This window comes from Typopeltis vanoorti, chromosome 20 (genome assembly GCF_054136105.1).
Source record: "Typopeltis vanoorti isolate ZY-2024b chromosome 20, IOZ_Tvanoo_1.0, whole genome shotgun sequence".
NCBI classification, from domain to species: domain Eukaryota; kingdom Metazoa; phylum Arthropoda; class Arachnida; order Uropygi; family Thelyphonidae; genus Typopeltis; species Typopeltis vanoorti.
The window spans coordinates 11,220,213-11,240,805 of record NC_143568.1 but is presented as its reverse complement, the minus strand read 5'-3'; the positions used below and the strand labels follow the sequence as shown (position 1 = coordinate 11,240,805).

Genomic DNA, 20,593 nt, shown 5'->3' with positions numbered 1-20,593 from the left:
GTCTCTAGTGCAGTTTCCCCCCCCCCTCTGGATTATATTTTAGTCTATTCGTGATTCTAATATAAATATGCTTAGACTAATAGCCTCTTGAAGGTTGAATTTGTATAAAAATTTCGTCTGCGACTTCTGTATCGGTTTTGTAAGTTTGCAGACATGATTAATAGTTTTCGATTTCATTTTCAGATGGTCATTCTCATTCGATAGTCATTGCTAATCATCTCTTGACTTATATAAACGATTATTCATCGCCATTGCTACATATGCAAAAGATGATGCACACAAAATGATAATAGGTTTCTTTAGCATTTTCTTCAAACATTTGGAAATTATATTATGATTTTATTATATATTCTGCGTACATTATATTTTGTTACTTCTATCATAACTAACAATAGATGATGATGATGATGATGATAATAATAATAATAATAATAATAATTTGGATGTAGAAATAATAATAGGTGCAAATAATTGATGTGCATTATAAATCTCTCTGGCGCATTATTTTGAACATAATGATGTAAACAGTTATAACTGGCATATATCATTCTCGTTTTTATACTTGTCCACACTGAAAAAAGAATGCAGTGATGGCATGAATACATACAGTGTGCTTCATAGATGTAGATGAATGTGATAAGGTCCTCTTGGCTTCCATAAAAATGATATCGTCACTCAAACAGAAAGAAATATTCCCTCAATTCAATCAAACAGCCTTTTTAATTCTTCACTCAAATGACACGACAATTTGATTAGACCACGCCCATCCTGGGATTTCATTATAATGCTGCGACTACCATCTTTGGGGTGAGAGCTTTTCAGTATGCTTTAGGAGATTTTTTTTCTCAGTTTCAGTTTCGTGGATAACAGATACATATTATGATGTGTATTCAAATCGCTCTGGCGCACTATTCTGAACATAATGATGTAAAGTTAACAGTTATTACCTGCATATTAGGATTGCTTTGATTCAAATACCGACATTGTTTGTGTACCCTTTTATAAAATTAGTTATTCGCATTTGATATCACTGGACGTCGTATAGTTGCTCCCGTGCCTCTTAAGGTTACGTGAGGAAAGCCTTCTTCTAGAAGTGGTAGCAGATACCCTTTCAACAGAAAGTTAGTAGGACAATCACAAACATCCATGTCTATGGCGGTGTTTGAAGATGCGTTAATGAACATTACTTAACTATAATGAAGACTATTTAATTATAATGAAGACTACTGTTTGTCGGCATAGCTGGCCGACAAACAGTAGTCTTCATTATAATTATTAATGAATAATCTTCATTATTCTTTCTTTTAACAATTTTTGAAAATGAGGACCTTCAGGCTCTTTTCCTTTTCCTGTTTTATACACCTACCGAAAATTCTCTTGTGAAAAATACATCTTTCAAATATGCCAAATGTTCTGTGGTATTTGGGAAGAAAGGTATTTTTTTTTGACGTGATCAGCGTTTTGCTTGTTCGTTAACGACAACTAACCAGAACATTTCGAAACAGCTACTGGGCCGGTAAAATCTTAATCTTTATAAGACAACTTTCATACGGGAGGTCATATTCTTGTAAGTTCTCAGTCATTTAAGAAACTTTTTTTAAGTTTCTCTTTCATCATCAAACGCAAGCATTGTGTTTGTTACTTGGCTATAAAATGATGATAAACATTATTCTTTCTTTTAATAGCTTTTATTAGTTATTGTTAATTATAAACTACAATACAATTTTAATTTATTCACATGTGCTCAGAAGTACCAGCTTTCTTCTGAATGCAATCACTAGATATATATATTTTGATAATTTTTGTCCATTCTGTGTTTTTATCATTGTCATAATTTTCCAAAATTTTCTCTGCAGAATACAAGTATGTATATAATCTGGCGTAGTTAAAATTCAATATTAATTTTCTTTCGACTGATGTGTTCCAGAATGTTTTATTATCATTGAGATCTCTAATATGACCTTCCTTGATTTTTTGCATCTTCAAAAGAAGCAAAGATTGCATTCCGCCTATCCTATATCGTTGTTTGGATATTTTTATTTTCATTTTTGCTTAATTTGGTATTTTAAGGAAATTGTATAAAACAATAAAGTTCAGCTTATATCCTATATTAGGATTTTTGTGTATATTTTTTTGCTAGAAGGGAAAATTTGTATCTCCAATATATGAGACTGGCTAACTCATATTCAGTTGATAAGACATAAAAAGTTCCTGAAGTCTTATATATGATTGGAAATAAGGTATTCCAACTGAATGGCAAAATGTTTTGATCCTTTGCAACTACTCTATTCGGATAGTAGTATAATACAAAGGGCATAATATCAAGGTGAATTCGTTTCTATCTGTGCCATTGTCAGGTGGATTGTCAAGCCTAAGACAAGGTTTTAGGAAAATGAAGTCCAATAAACTAAACTACATTCCCGAACTAATCGTTGAAGTTGATTTGAATTGGGCAGAAATAACTGGAGGGGAATGCTCACCTAGCATATACTTTGTAGCCAAACTTTGTGATTTTTTGATGTATATTGGTTATTAATAATAAATCAACTGTTTATCTGCAAATCCGATATATGTATAAGCATTTGATTTATATTACATGCCATTTTATGACTGTATAGAGCATTTATGAAATTTCAGCACAAACAAACATTTTGAACATACCATTGGATTTTTATTTTCAAATCTGAAACATGGCATAACGCATAATTGTCATCCGAAAAATCAGCGCTGCTAGGCGTATAAACATGTTTTGATAGATTTTTATTTTCGGAGGGCGCTTTCTGAAAATCAGAAGGATGATTTTAAATGCAACCTTCTAGAAAGTCTTTGCTTTGAATCCCGTCTAGGACTCGAGGAATCTTTATAAGGACACTGAAATGAAGATGAATTAGCACGCGCACACACACACACACACACACACACACACACACACACACACACACACACACACACACACACACACACACACACACACACACACACACACACACACACACACACACCACATATTAATATGCCTGGCCTTATCTTATATGGTTTTTTTCCGCGTTCGCACTTCCAAACAATTCCGGACTTTGCCCTTTTAAAAAATATTACAGTTTTGCAGTTCTCTTTTGTCATTGAAACTGTTTGTTTCAGTGACAAATCTCACTATAGGCTCGGTATTCATACTAAAAGAATGTTTATTAGATTTTTTTTTTTGACTTGTAGAAGAAGATGCATCATCAGATACTCATTGGAGCAATATTTTTACTGCATTAAGTTAAAGATATGTGACTATCATATATCCTTCCACGTTAGAAAGTTGTAGTTTGAATTAGAACAAATAACACATGATGTCAGAAATTCTCGCTGATTATTTATACATAATTTCTTTCATATCTCATCCTAAAACGACTACTACTAAAGAGAAATATTTGCGAAATATCTTGGGAAGGTAAGATGTGTTCAAAAGAAATACCGTTTAAGATTTTGGTTGACGTTATTAGGCAGTTAATTTTAGCCAGTACAATTTCACATGGCGACTAATAATATTCATTAAGAGAAATTTTCGATTTTTCAACCTTCACTTTTATGTCCTCGCATTGGAATTATTTAATCCTCTACAGGATCTTAGGTCATTGTATAAGACATTATGGAAGAAAAACCGCAGAAATTGTTGAATATTTCTTTTATTTTATTTATTTATTTATTTATTTTTTGGATAATCAAATATTAGTTTTCCCACGACTATAATCGTATCGTCTTCTCTTGAATTGGTCTGCATTTTTCGAATTCTAATCCTATTTGTTTCATCACTACGAAAAATTTAAATTTAAATTTACTATTATATGTGTATTTCGAAAAATTAAATTTTTCGAAATACACATATAATTTAACACTAGTGCTTACTAACAAATGACATGCAACGACAATTTTTAGCTATACTGCATTATGCTCACATGTTTGTGCTTAATGCTTTGCAACTTGTGAAATTGCATTACATTTTTTGAAAAAAAAAATTCTGCATTCGAATATTAAATGCAAAACTAACAATCAGATTGACTTACTTATCACTGCTATATTCATTCGTTCCAGAAGACATTGATAATGAATGTACGCCTTCCGATGTTAGAGGTGGGCTGTGAATTTGTGGATAAGATGATTGCGATGATGGCACACAGTGGGGTGATACTGCCACAGAAGATGATAATGATGCAGGAGAAGGCATGGGTTCCAGCGTGTTTGTCCTATTTGGTGAACATGGTGGCGGCGAATGAATGCTAGCTCCGGCTATCATACTTGCTCTCATATCTGGCTGCGGTGTAGTGTGTCCCGTAGAAAAATCCACAGGTTCAGTCTGTTCTGTTTCAGAACAAGGTGAATACATTTGCTTATGAGTTACGAGTACAGAAGGTCGCTGACCATTCATGAGGGGAGAATGAGGACTGAAAAAAATAACTCTATTAATAATCTTGAAGCGGATATCAATATTTAGAAATAACTTGAAACGCAAGTTAAAGATGAATATTAATTAAGCTACAGATAACTTTTATTCTGTTTATAAAAATAAGCATAATAAAATTAAAAAAAATATATATTGAGAAATTTGTGAATGTTCAGAAATGTTTTGGATACATTGAATGAGATCCTTGTGCAGATATAGGGTGAGCGTTCCACATTATCATTTTCAAATAGCTGGTGATTCATGAAAATGTTGAGGCTGTTCTCTCCTTTAATTTCATTGAAGAAATTATTTGGGGAGAGAGAGAGAGAGAGACAAAAGAATTCCGTAGGTCTGGTATAGGTAATATCACATGAGAAATATCCCCGAACTATAATGTTGCCTCTATCAGACTTTTACACATATTTTGCAATTACCATCATGACTGTGTCTATTCTTAATGCTTTGCTGAGATTTATCACTTCACACTGCTGTCATTATCTCTTGTTGCATGGTAAAATGCTTTCTCTATGTAGCATAAGAATCGGCTCAAAGAGCTGACAGAAGAAAGCAGACACCATTGAGCAAGTGCATGCTTTGATATATACATAGGTGTATAAACAAACAAAACCTGCCACACACACACACACATGTAATTCATTTGCATCATAGCCTCACTTGCGTAGTATGTAATTACAAACAACAAAAACAACTGTTTTGTTGGGATTTTTTATGAAACACTTAGGGATAAAAATTTGATAATAGAAATTTACCAGTAACATTTCTACCAAATTCACAAGAGCAGACAAATGTAATTTAGCGGATGATTCCTAATTTTCTACTGATACTATTGCAATCAGAACTAGGGAGGGTTATTCGCTTGCTCGTGATCTCGACATGAGGTATTCTATGAGATTTGCACTAGAACTGTAGAATGGCCTGATTCAGGCATGAATGGCGCCAGTGTATGATAAGGCACTACTATGAAGAGTTCATCCAACCACGTAAAAGATCTCGCTTTAACAGATCTCGTCTGAATCTTGTTATTGGAATAATTCCCTGCTGTAGAATTGCATTCTCCATATATTCCCCATCCAACTCGACCGCTTACTTGGTGTAGTGCGGCTCGATACTCTAGAACCGCTTTTCATTCTTACACAGTCCAAGAGCTACGAGCAACGCACCACTCCAAACGATTGCACTTACGGAAAGGCTTATTTATGTCCGTTCTCTAATTTCGTGTTTTGTAGGGATGTCTTGAAATATGGATGGGATTCCTGCGATTAAAATTTTTTGATACCAAATTTTTACATATCAAATAAAGAAACACAAACTAAGATGTCATTTTGATAAACTGTAATATTATAAAATAAAAGGCAAAAATGATAGATTATTCATTAATTTAGTAAAGCATAATGTTATGATAACATTCCTTAGAAAAACATATTTATATTTTCAAAAAAAAAAAAATTTCAATAAATTAAATTCCATGTTTTATCTTTATATGATTCTTCTAATATACTTATTATTGTTATTATTCCTCAGATAAGCTCTGCAAAGCTTCGAGGAAGAAATCAAAAACGCACCCAAAGAAACAAGTAAATATTATAATCGATTTAATAAAAAGTGAATCATTGTAAATATGTATGTGAAAAAAGATGTAAAACACATTGTTAATATCATTACCTATGCAATTTAAATAAGATATTTTCCTAGCATTCTGTACAGGAAAAAAATTATATAGATAATCGTGTAATCTATCATGTCATGTGTAACTGAACTATAACTGATTGTAAACTATTACAAAAATTGTTATTACTACTAATAACACACAAATTGTTGTGCTATATGACTTGCACACTGTACAAAGTATGAGATAAATTGGAATCTGAATTGAACCACGTGTGAAAAATTATAGCATTATCTCTTAAACTGTATGTAATTATATTAATTTTTTCATTTTATTTGGCTAGATGGGCGAAGCATGAATGCTTTTCATATTCCCCGTTATCTGTCGAGGACAATGTAAGGATAGGGTTCTATTGAGCTATGAGCTCTGATCATGGTAGGAGGGTAACAGCAATGGCCGAGCCTCAGTTAGAACTGCATTGGCTACAGCATTGCCATCCATCATCCTCCCTGGGTACCCATTTTAGTCGCCTCGTACGACATGCATGGGCTGCATACGTGCGCGTGTGATTTTCATAAGTTTCTTTAATGGAAGGTATAAGCAAGTGTTGCGAAATGACGCAGATAATTTTGAGAATAGTGATGATCGAAGGGAAATACTACTATGATTAATAATATAATACTCATCTGTTGAAACTGGGAAAGCTAATTTTGAGCGAACGAAGGAGAATAAGTTAGAGACACTCGTTACTCAAATTAAATACTTCGATTAAGTGATCTACGAAATTATTCACAACAAATTAAACCACTACCAAGTTTATGCTTGTTAACTGTCTTAATTCCCTTGCGTTCCTTTCAGGATATCAGTCGCTATAAATTTACTTCACATTTTCCTAAACTTAAGTATACATAGTTCTCTTTATTCATCCGTCTACTATTATTATCTAAAACAACTTCCATTGCTATTGCAAAAAAACTGATCCACAAAGATCAAAATCCATCCACTTAATAAGTTCTTGAATATCACCATTATGCATTACATCATGTTTAGGACATTAAAGCATTATATATGTTGGAACTGTTTTAAAAATAATGTATTAATAGAATTTGATTTCCTACATTTCGATTTCCACGGTAAATTCACTCTCTAGCTTTGTAGCTGTTAACGTTCTTCAAACTGTATAAACGAAACTCGTACTGATGGTCACCTTATTATGTCTAATCACTCTTCGTATCCTTAAAGTTTTCATCCTGATGTTCAGGTTAGAATCAGGTGAAATAAGTACTTTTTCGAATTTCGGTTTAGTCACCTCACTCTACTTTCAATAATTACTAACAATGATTATTGCATATATAGTACAGACATATGAAATTCCAATGTATGGGTGAAATATAATGGTATCCATTCATATATTCAGGTGCTGTCTCCGATCTGCAGGTTAGTGGCCATGGTTCTCTACTTCTTTCTCTCTATATGCGTCTCTAAAGATCTGGATGATACTTTTGTCAGTGGTCATTTTATAATGATGTCTTGGATAAACTCTTGTTCCCTGTAGTTTTCCTGAGATGATGACATTGTTCGGTCCTTCTTTCAATATATCCTAATAATTTCATTTTCCTCTTCCAGATCTCTTTTAATTTTTTTTTCTGTGGTTTACATCTTTAATCTTTTTTTCAATCAAGATGAGTCGCCTTATTCTTTGTAATAACCAAATCTCCAGAGCCATTTATCTTCTTATTATTAATGTTTTTCACTTTCGTTTTCAATAATCCATATTTCTGAGATGTATATTAATGTTGAGTAGATCACTAGTTGCATTTTGTATATATATTGACTTTTCTGTTTATATATATATATATATATATTTTTTTTTTCATGTTAAGAAATGTTGCATTGGCTGTTTTTATTTTTATTTTTATTTCTAGTTTACAGTTTCGCATCACAAATAGTTAGTCTTTATATATATATATGAAGCTGCTTACTTTTTTTTGGTAAAAAAATGCTTCAAAAGTGGCCTTTTGAAGCTATGTTTAGTTCTTTACCTATCCCTTTATCTGTGATAATCACTATTTTTTATTCTTTCTTCTGAGTATTTATTTTTAGAAAACAAATTTATCACATCATGACTCTGTGTTAATTTGTTTACTATACTTTGCAGATTTTCTTCACCCTTAGTGACAAGTACTGTATCATCCGCGTACTTTACATTACTTATTTTTCGTCCACCACTTGAGCTGCTTCTTTATGTTTCTATTTCGTGTTTGATTTCTGAGAAAATTCCGAACAACAGTGGCGATAATACTCACTTTTCTCGGTTTCCTCTTATGATATGTATCCATTGTGAAAGTGTGTTTTATATTTTTATTGCAGTTTATTTTTTATTAACTTTTCATTCATAACCAAATCTGGACGTGTTACGATATTTTTCTTTAACTTTTTGTTGGTCTTCCTATTTCTTCAATTATAATTGAAGGACTCTATTTCATTCTCATTTTCTGTTTTTAGGTCGTCTTTAAGAGTTTTAGCATATTTCTCCTAATGTTCTATGATTTCTGTCTCTTCGAACAATAAGTAGATCCTGTGTTTCGGTTTTTTGTGCATTAGAGCTGTTTGTGCATTTCTTTCCTGCGATTTCCTTCATTTTATTGGATTTTTCAAAATCTTTGCAACTTCTAAAACTCAGTAATGGTATAGTTTCTAGAATTATATTTTATTTTGTGGTTTACTTTTATATATATATATATCTGAGTTCAAGAAATATGTTTTTCCCCCGACTGTTAATTTTATTGTGCTTTACAACACATTTTGGGTTTTTATTAAAATTTTAATGAATAGTTTAAAAGTATCGGCGAAAACATTTTGTAAATCATCTTTTTCTTTCTATTCTTATCGAGAGTTTTCTGATGACGAAATATCAGTAGACGAAAAAAAATATGTTTGAGGGTTGTAAAAAGTGTGGTTCGAATTCGTTTCCCATCTTTTTTTCTTTATTATTTAATGTGCCTGTCTAACATCTGAATTCATTCCCGAATTAGAGTCATGTACCACCAACTGGTTCATGTGATTCGATTCGCTGTACTAGAGATATCATGTTTATTCAGTTAGCGCTATGAGAATTCATCTCCTCTTAAAAAATTATACTAAGAGAATTCACTTGCTCTTAAATAATTAGCAACGAGAGTTCACTTCCTATTTTTGCATCGAGATGTATGCTTTTTCTGTGTCTATTATTTTGAAGATCCTATTAATCGGTTAAGCATTTGTGAGACCTAATATATATATAATACGTAGTATACTTACTTTTGACCAAGCCTGTTCGATACGCTAAGGTCGAGGCCTTGAAGTGATAAAACACGCGATGACGATAAGTCCATAACGGGGTCGGCACTCTTGGTAGAAAGATTAACTGCTGATGATGTACGATGTTCATAATGATATTGGGGCCTAAATAGATATTTGAGGAAGAGATATCACATGCATATTTGAGTGAACAATGAATGAATTTAGAATAGTACTATGTAGCATATTTTAATGCAAATAGTATCAAAAATCTAATATTGACCAGTGAGGAAGAAAAGAGAAATCCTGCTCCTTATTGTATGTTATATACACTAAGGTGAAATAGTCATATTCAAAAAATTCACTTCCTTTGTCTTTAAAGAAAAAAGAAATATTCAGAGAGAGAGAGAAAAGAGAGAGAGAGAGAGTCTACCTCCGTAACTCGATCTATTGGACGATGAATTTGGCGTTTGAATCTAATTTTGAGATGCGATGAACGTTTATAATGATTCTTCAAATGAAAATGAGTTAGCAAGTCTTCTGAAAAGGGTGAGAGATTTCTAATCCGGGAAAATCATTATTTTCTTCCTTGCGATGCACACAAATCAGCTAGAGAACATACGCATTAATTAACAGGCCACTGGGATTGATACGTATAGTTGGGTGGGATATTCAGAAAGTTTTTGAATTTTGCTTTAAGTAGCCCCACATCAGACTTAGTAAAAAATGTAAGTATAATATCTCAATAAATATTGATGCACAATGCCGCTGCGTTTATACCGCGACGCTCCAGCAGAATCTGCCAAACTTCAAGGTGATTTCTTTAGTGATTTTAAGCTTTAAAAAAAAAGATTATTTTAGAATTAGGCTTATTAATCTCTTCTTAAAATCTATGTTATCCTAAGTTGTGAAAATCAGTTTAAAAAAAACCTAACATTAATAAAACTCATAACAGTTACTCAATAGACCTTCGGAATAATTCTTGCGTTGCTCTATGCTTATTGTTATTTCGAATGTAGGCCTACACACAATTTTCCAATGAAGTATCACTATCGTAACCTTTTGTGGGCATATTTACGCTTTCATGTGACCACAGACGCATTAGTCTAAAGGATTATGATCTAAAGATATAGCTAACCAATGATCAGGACCTCCTGAACCAATGTACGGATGAGATAATTAAAGTTCAAATAACAGGAAACTTGTCAGAAAAAAATAAATGCGATAGAATTCTGTCATGATGGAAATACATATGTCACGTCAGTAAATGAAGATGAACCCTTCATACCCAGCATGAAATGATCTAGTTTTCCACAGAACGCAGTGTAGATGTCGATTAATGAGAGGTCAGACGTATATGAATAGTATTCCTCAATAGAAACTCTTGAGGAATCTTGCGTTGTCCCTATAAAAACTTTAAATGAAATGGATTATCACATTAATCTTCTTTTGAAAACGTAATTGATATTTTTAGACTAAAGGTACACATTTAAACCGAGTCAGTCAAATAACTCGCGGTTGCATACTATTTCATAGCTGCGGAAATATTTGCGAGAACCCGCTTACGAAACTTTTACAAGTGACGGTATCTCCGACGCCCGGCGACTCATCGTTTTTTTTTATCTGTACCTTCTTCTGTTTTCTAGGAAACATCCCTTGAACTATTTAGAGGATTTCTGATGGGACACTATATATATATATAATCGTAGAAGGTTTTTTCTTTTTTAACTTGGTTCTGCTATAAATTAAAGATGCTAAGAAATTCTATTATTAGTTTTAATCCATTCCATTACACACACACACACACTAAGGCAATTGATGTCATTACCCTCTATATAGAAGTAGCTCAGTCGTGAAGATAGATACTTCCCGCGGAAAACATTGCTTTACTTACTTGGATAAAGGATTAAAACCAATAATAATAAAATTAAGGAAGCATATATATATATATATATATATATATATATATATATATATATATACTTCCTTGGTTCAAGGAGAATTCATTCCCATACAATTCATCGCCGAGAATATTTTTCGCAGGAAACATTCAGCGTGAGAAAATTGAAATAATATTGTTATAATACACATATATGAAAAACTAGTGCAAAATAATATATATTTTAGAAAATATAGTTTATTTCTGTATTACGTATTTATTTACATTTCATTTCACTTTTTATAATATTTTTATTCTGTATAAAGTGAAAGTAATATTTTGTATTTTACTGATTAGTGAATTCCCTAATTTCTGTTTATTTCTTAAAATATTTTTTTCCTTATACTTAGATACTACAAACTATGTAGATGGGATATTAATATTTTGCAAAAGTGTCATCATTTACTTAGGGAGTAAAAGAACCAAATTTAATATTTATTTACTTTTGTAACGTTTCACTATATTTCTATGCACTTAGTCGTATCCAGAAGTTTTTTGTGTGTGTGTGCTTGCTTGCGTGCGAGGTTTGGGGGAGAGTTTAGCAATCAAAGGCGAAATACAATTTTAATTCTATTATGAAAATTTTGGAAATGAAATTTCCTTTTTGACGCATTCACCTGTACATATTTTTGAATGATAAACTATAGCGAAAATATCTCTACTTAAAAATTGCTGCCTAATATCTAAACTAGCAGAAAATATATTCATAATAGTTTATTTCAGAACCATTTATTTTAATTTGTAATGAGCGATTTTTGGAAACCAAGAAAGTGCAAGGAAAATACATTACGTTACAAAGATTATACATTCGTCATATGATTAAAGATTTTTGTATTGTTCTCTATAAAACAAAATTGTAAAAGTGCGGACCCTCACGCAATCTGGATTTATAAATCTCTTGTTAAATTCAAAATGGACTATTTCTTTTGTAAAGTTGAGTTTGCATACATTTATAGTTTGTTTTGATCCTCGAAACATTTCTCTTTCGTTTCGTGTTTGTTTGATGAATCTTGCTGCGTATCATATGATAGTAACTTCTAATATTGAAGGTTCTGATAATCTTGCGTACTCCTGAAATATATATTTATATTTGTTACTGAGGATAATTCGCTAGTTATTCCATTTGCACTTTTTTATGCCCAATTTCTATATGTGTTTGTTCTTAAAAGAAAATAGGTTCTCTTTTTTTCCCTCGAATTATATTAGTTTTGCTCCTTTATTCTTGCACAACGAGCTTTCACCAATTTCTTATGTACCAATTCTGTCATTACATTTCCCCATGAAATGATCTATTCCTTTGAACATTATGATAGAAGTATTCAGTTTCTTTAACGATATACTTTATTGTTAGTGCGTAAACTTCGATGAACTAGAAAGTGTATCTTTATGAGATCTAGATTTCAGATATACTGTCATCTTCGTTAACACTGTTCAGTTTTTTGTTAATAATGAACCCCACTTCACTTATTCTTTTCTTATCCTATATTGCTATAGTATAATAATACACTGTTTGTAATTGAAGAATTTCGTCCCCATTACATCTCTTCACACAATCCAAGAGTTTTATGAGATCTAGACTTCAGATATACTGTCATCTTCGTTAACACTGGTCAGTTTTTTGTTAATAATGAACCCCACTTCACTTATTCTTTTCTTATCCTATATTGCTATAGTATAATAATACACTGTTTGTAATTGAAGAATTTCGGCCCCATTACATCTCTTCACACAATCCAAGAGTTTCCATATTAGTAACTTTAATTCGTCGGTTAGCCTTGCTGCACCGTTGAAAATCCTACAATTTAAAGTTCTAAGGTTTAGTTTCAAATGGCAGCATGATATATGAAATACTTAATATAATAAAGTAACAGACACGTGAAGATCATGATAAACTATTAACAATCAACTGTAATTTATATTCATTAACTTTGGGTATTTTTTAAGTGTCTAATTGTTGAGATGTCCATTCATTTCGATTTCTGATGTTGTCTGACGACCAGATAGTTAAAGAAAGATGCATGACGATATTTAAAAAACAGTCTCCACTCGGCATTTAAATGAACGCAACACTATTTTCACAGTATTAAAATTTTAGAATCTTTAACTTTTCAAAAAGAGCATATTATTATTTTTTCTTGAAAACCTTGCTTACGTATCGCACTGATTTGCTATAGGTTTCGCAGCCGTTTCGTGTATGCGTGACTGATCTTAAAATATGAACTAATTTTAATAAAGAATTTAATTCTCAACAATATTACTACTATTGATAACGAAATTTAAATAGCAAAAAAAATGAAAATATATATTGCTTCTAGAAGTGGGTGCGGAAAGTAAACCTCCTACTCTCTCTTCATAGGTTTCCTTCTGGGAGTCTTCAAATAGATAAAATTTTACAATTAGATATTTTTAATTTTTTTTATGTTAAAATAAATTAAGAATCCTATTTGAACATTAAATTCTACAGACTACTTGAATATTATTGCAACTGACCAGGTGTAATCCCTATATGCTCAGAATAGAATAATTATTAACAGAATAATGCGAGTAGTATACCAGGCGCTTTGAACAAGATCAAGATAAGATAAGGCATCGTGATGTGATTGGTTGTTGAGATGATGACGTCTTGTGTGTGTGACGTCATGGGTTTGAAATGTTTGGAATTTCCCAGGGGGAATATGTGTCAATGTCTTCAGTTCTTGTGTTTTGTTCGGGTATGGGATTATGGGTGATGTTAGAGATAAGAACACGTGTCGTGATTGGTGGGGCACTTGGAACAAGATCAAGATAAGATAAGGAATCGTGTCATGAATGTTTGTTATTATCAGATGTAAAGTGACGTCACTTGTTAGTTGTAAATAAGTGACGTTATTGTTTTGAATGGAAAAGGGGGATTTTTTATGACTTTATTAGTGCAGTGTTTCTCAAACTTCAGATATCCGCGGACCCCCTTCTTAAATTTTTATTATTACCAAGTACCCCCTAATTAATTAATTTAAAATATTAAAAAATTAAATATCTATTTTATTTGAATTTATATGTTCATGTAAACAAAACATATGATTTATTTTTAATAGAACAAACTTTATAAAGATACTATAAAGTTTTACTTACCATACTTGAAATAATTTATCATCAATGAGAGGAGTGAAATTGCTTATGGTGAGATAAAATTTCAGCAAAATTTGGTTCTATAGTTGTTAATTTCAATCTCAGATGCGGTTCGACATCTATAATGCAATTCCTCTTCTTCGTCTTAATATCTACATAGGCCGAAAATCCAACTTCGCACAGATATGAACTTGGAAATAGAAAAATGAACCTTAGAGCTTTATCTGTTAATTCAGGAAATGCATTCTGTATTTGTAGCCAAAATGATGATAACGTATTCTTGCTGTATTTATTTTTTAGGAAACCATCAGAAGCTAGTTCTAAAAGTTGTTCTTCTTCTATTGACGATAGACCCTTTGGCATAAATTTGTTTTTATTGAAAGGGAACCTTATCCACTCAATTTTAATGTCGAATTCATAGATTCATTTGTAAGCTTTTTAAATGCTACATGATAATAATTTTCTCATCATCATTATCAATTTGTTCATTTGAACTTGCGAGCAATTCATGAAACGATGGAAACGCGTCAAATTCTCCATTACCAACCCGCTTTGCCATAACTTCATTTTTGCCAACGTGGCGTTCACTTTATCTTGGACATGAAATATAGAAATTTCCTTGCCTTGTAAAGATAAATTAAGACTGTTTAATACAGTAAATATATCTGCCAGGTATGCTAATTGACATAATGGAATAGGTTCCTCTTCATTTACCGTCCATGAAAATCCACATTTCAAGTAATTTGTATCGTACTTACGAAGTTTTCTCATCTTCTTCCTAGTTGTTTCTTTAGAGATGTCAGACGACACACACTTATCAAATTCACTTGATACAGATACAATATCAACATTTTCTTGTTGCTGACGGCTACTTGTATCTACTATGTTCCTCTTTTTTGCGCATTTTAAAAATCCAGTCTTTAACCAGTGATGATCCATACTTAAGAATTTGAAAGCTAAAAAATTACCGTATTTAACGAACAGTCCTTCAACAAATGGCTAGTGAAAGCAGAACTCGAAACAGACAGCAATGGTAGGCCAGTAGAGATAAAGCAGCTATGAAGACGTTCATATGATTGGTGCGGTATTAACAAAGGATCGCGCTACTAATTGACAAAGGCAAGCCGACAGTTCAGTTGAAATGCTGATTCTCTTCAACCGAATTCCTTATATAATATCTGAAACACATTCACTATATATTTCTTAGTTTTAACACGTTCACTCAAACAAAACCATATGTTGCTGGTGCACCATATGGTTTTGATTGTCTACTATACAGCATTTTATGTGGGAGGGGTCATGCGATTCATTAATTAGTAGTTATCCCAGTTGTCTCTAATTGCACTGTTTGTTGAGAAACATATTACACAGCCTGCAGATGTTTCTGTACCTTATTCAGAGATAAAATAGGAACGTTTTACGATCTCAAACTTAAATTTTATTCCATGCGTTAATGATGCATAGCCGAAAATTGCCACGGACCCCCTGAAGACCTTTCGCGGATCGCCAGGGGTCCGCGTACCACATTTTGAGAAACACTGTATTAGTGGATAAGGATTCGTGTCGTGATTGGTGGGATACTGTGAACAAATTAGGGGTAGGGTGAATCGGGAAGCGACGTCCGTGTCGTGGATGTGTGTTGTTATGAGTTATAAATAAGTAAATGGTTTGCGTATGGCATTAGGGGTGATGGATAGTGATAAGATAAAGTTTGGAATGTTTGGAATTTCGCTGGGGGGCCCCCTTCTGTCAGGGACATCACGTGGTGTGTTGGGTTCGCATAAAGCATTGTGAGTGATTTTAGAGATAAGGAGTCGTGACGTTATGTGTTGGGAAATTTCTGGGGAACATATGTCTCTATGTGATATCACATGGTGTTTTGGTTTGCCTATGGAATTGTGGGCGATGTTTTTGAGATAAGATATCTTGGAAATTTCCCAGGTTGTCTTTGGTTGTCTATAGATGGCTGTACTAATTTTCCAATACATTTTGGGGTATTTCTTTCCTGTTAAAGGGTGAGAATTCTTAGAGTAGAGTCATGATGGCGGCAGTGATTAGGCTTTTCTGAATAATTTAATTATACTGGGGTGTCCCTCAAACACACACTTTTTTTTCCCCATAACTCATACATATTTTATTCTATATTCATATTCTAAAGACTATGGGAATTCTTAGGAATTGGTTGTCTATAGATGGCTGTACTAATTTTCCAATACATTTTGGGGTATTTCTTTCCTGTTAAAGGGTGAGAATTCTTAGAGTAGAGTCATGATGGCGGCAGTGATTAGGCTTTTCTGAATAATTTAATTATACTGGGGTGTCCCTCAAACACACACTTTTTTTTCCCCATAGCTCATACATATTTTATTCTATATTCATATTCTAAAGACTATGGGAATTCTTAGAGTAGAATAGAGTCTAGTGGCGGCAGCGTTTAGGCTTTTCTGAATAATTTAATTATATGCTGGTGTCCCTGAAACACACACTTTTTACCCCATAGCTCAGACATATTTTATTCTATATTCTAATTCTAATTCACATTTTATTCATAATTCATCCGAATATTTTGATTTGTCTGAAATTAAGATCTTAAAGTTCAATCAAAAAAAAAAAAATCAACTAACGCCTTTTATTCCCTAATAGGGAGTAGGCGAGGCTTTTATACCCTATCTAGCTTTTGGAGACTGAGTGGGCAGTTCAATCTCCACCGGTAGCCAATCAGAGATAGCTGGCCTATGTCTATCACTAATTATAGCAGCCGCCGATGAAGAGGCTGGCAAACAAGTGCTGCCATCTCTTGGTACCTAACCCTAACGATATGTCACTGTCTGAAATAATGTGGGTACTACGGTCGATTTTCTTGAGTTTACGGAACAAAAAACCCGAGTTTCCAGGAGGGAAAACCCGCTTGCCTGCGCCAGAGATCGACTAACTCGGGAACCGGTCGAAGATAGGCTTAGAAAAAGTTCCTCCAGTCAGCGACTAGACTAGAACCTAGGTCTAACTTCAAGTGGCCAAGCGCAGAGGACGCATGCGCCACTTCCACTGAGATACACAGGCCTCTTAAAGTTCAATAAATAAATAAATTAACAAATTGTGTGTCAATTCACTGTGATTTCAAAAGTGATCTTACTTAAATATGCATAACACATCAACGACACTGTTTGTTCTTTTAAGTTTACACATTTATTTCAGAGATATTACTTACATTTCTTTCCAGAATGGGACATCTTGGAAATATCGAGGTTTTCTGAATATTCCAAATCGCTGATTTTAAACATATATTCACAGCACAAAACACACAAACACAAGATCTGAAGTGCAGTTGACTCTTTTTTCATTATAGGTTACTGGAGCATTTCGTTTTTCCTTCACTCATGGCAATGATTTTTTTTTTTCACACACTTCTGGAGTTTTTTTGCTTACCGAGAACTATTGTATGTAGTCTAGAAATTCTAATGATAATTTAAATTTACTTACAGTCTTTCCAGAATGACTCTGCTTAATGCGAATAGATATTCCAAAATTAGTTGAATTAAATCATGTATTCACACCACAGCACAACACACAAGCTTGGAAGAACGAAATTTCTGTAAATAACCTGAATAGATATTTGACTTTTCTTCCCTTAGAATTTCTGTCCGTTTGGTAGTCAGTTAATTCCTTCACATTGGGGTCATACGATGATTTTATTCCCACAGTAGTGAGTAAGCTCAAACTGTCTTATCCTGACTAATATATCCACCAGCGATCAGTAATTTCCCATCTCTCAATGTGGATTTTTTTTCAAATGATTGGTTGTTTTTCTATCTTACTTTCAAATTTCAGTTAACTACATATTATAATCAGAATAACTAAGTAAAATAAATAAATAAACTGTGTGTGTGTGTCTGTGTGTATTATTTTCCCACACTCTTTTAATTTCATTAGTCTTGTTTGTAGATAACTGAGTGACTCATATCCGGTCATTTGTTTTCAGTCCTCGTTTTGAGTGCGGGAACATTAGTTCATTTAATACTTTACACTATATATTATATGTTTAGGTAATTGTAAACGTCTCATGACTCGATTTCCTCCCTTTTGATGTTTTGTGCGGTCTTTCTGTGTTCTTATGACACCAGCATTCTATAAGCTTAGTAGTTCGGGGTTTTCGAACATGTGAACAAAATGTTTACAGATATCTCAAACAATGTCAATAGTTAGCATTAGCATTAGACAATTTTATAAAATATTAATTACAGCATATCAGTTTCCCCACTTTTTTTCTTTCGTTTCCCCTAATGGAATATTATGTGTTAAGTTTTAAAGAAAAAAAAAAGTTTCGACTGCCTGTCACATGTTTTTAAACATTTATTGGAAAACGCAAGAACAACAGCACATATGTTTGTTCATTAAGTTACAAATGTATATTTTATATTGCTCAAATCTACTTACTTATGTTACTGAAATATATTTATTTTTCTTTCTTTAGCATTACAAGGATTTTTCGCATTCCTAACTAAACAAAAATAAAGACATTAAGCTTAACATGTGTCTGAAAACAGGGTTACTATATTTCTTGAAAACAAAATGCAACAATGTTAACTATAAAAAAAAAAAAGAAAGAAAAAGAAAAAAGAAAGAAAAATTGTAAAGAGAAATAAAATTTTTCTTTACAATTTAAAATGTAAATTGTAAAGACAATGTTAAAGTTTACCTTCAAATAAATATTTATGATTACAGCAAGCAAGAAATTCATCAGCTTTTCAAAGTTTTGAAATTCATACCCATATCGTTTTCTTCATTTGGTATCATTTGAAGGAAGAACGGGTCTGGCTATAAAGTTCGTTAAGGTTTTTGATTTTTTTCTTCCAATGGCAAGCATTATTTGACATATGCATGTTGATTCCTTGTTATCTGCATGCTACGATACCTTTTTATTTTCTACAGCAATCTTTTAAAGAGTTTTAGTAACGTGATGGGCTAAAATATCTGCTGTCTCTCTGAAAATTTGCTGTCTTTCTGTAAAATAATTAAATTCTAACAGTCGTATTGTTCGAATTTGGTACGACTGTTTTTCTAGTCTGGTGAAGTTATCTACAGATATAGTCATGTCTTGTCATGTCTTGGCTGTTCAAATGAATTGCGTGTACTCTCTCTCCAACAGACGTGAGGGTTCTAATCATGATGGAATGGTTATTTGTGAAGTCATTCGTCCTCAGTGTGAGACCACAATCCTGCTTATTAAATGCATGAATAAGTTTAAAAAACACTATGTTTGGTCTATACAGTAGGGATACATTCTCCATTATACGTATCACCTGTATATTGTTTCCTCGTTCTCTAATAAAATTCTTGTTTTCCCGTTGTAGTTGTTACTTCTGTCATCCAACTAAAACTAATTACTTTCTACCGATCTCAATTTTTTTTTCTCACACTTGAATATCGCTTCCACTTTTGGAATCAGAATTCGAATAGTGAGAATAATTATAAAAATTAGGTAAATTAAGTGATTTTTATTAACAGAATTTTTATGCTGTTTCCTGACCCTTACAGTTTCTGTGAGTCGATAAAATCAGGTTTGCAAATCACTGTCTTCTAGATGGAGAGTCCGTCGGAAAAGACTAAAGTATTATTTAACGGTCTAACGGAAAAACAGTCGTAGAACTCGGATTTATCAGTTTTATTTAAATAATAATGGTTACTTCCGACTTTTACAGTTTTGTGAAGTGTTTTGCCGAAATAAACTTCTCCATTATAGTTAACTTGTGTACGTGTGCATTTTTCCCCTATTAATTCATTAATTTTATATTTTTCACTCAAATTATTCATAATTAATGTTCATGTCAGTATATCCCATGAAACGACCAAAAATTCTATCGTTCATAAAATATTTCGTCAGAATTCTAAATAAAGGATTTTTGGGGAGTACGAAGTAGAAGAAGATAATATGACTCTTCAGAATAAGTGACTTTTGTGTAATGGAGTCATTGCGACGTCTATTACACTTGCCTACCTTGTGTCTTTTCTGCGTACTTACAGAAATACTTCAACTCTGCAGGCATCAGTAATTCCTCCACTTTCCTTTAAACTCACACACACACACACACATTCAGTTTTTTTTACATTAAAATATATTTCATAATAATAATAATAATTATTATTATTATTAATTGTCAGTCAATATACGATCAGGTTTTGACCGAAAGTTTCCGCACTGTATATTGTTTTTCCC

At 32.6% G+C, this 20,593-nt stretch overlaps 1 protein-coding gene across 1 annotated transcript in view; it reads right to left on the bottom strand.

Moving 5' to 3' along the window:
- Positions 1-20,593, bottom strand: part of LOC150095225 (myelin transcription factor 1-like) — a 171,412-nt gene that overhangs the window by 83,284 nt on the left and 67,535 nt on the right. The window contains 2 exon segments of the mRNA XM_090410624.1: positions 4,050-4,427; positions 9,354-9,497. Coding sequence (XP_090266750.1) covers positions 4,050-4,427; positions 9,354-9,497 — 522 coding nt within the window.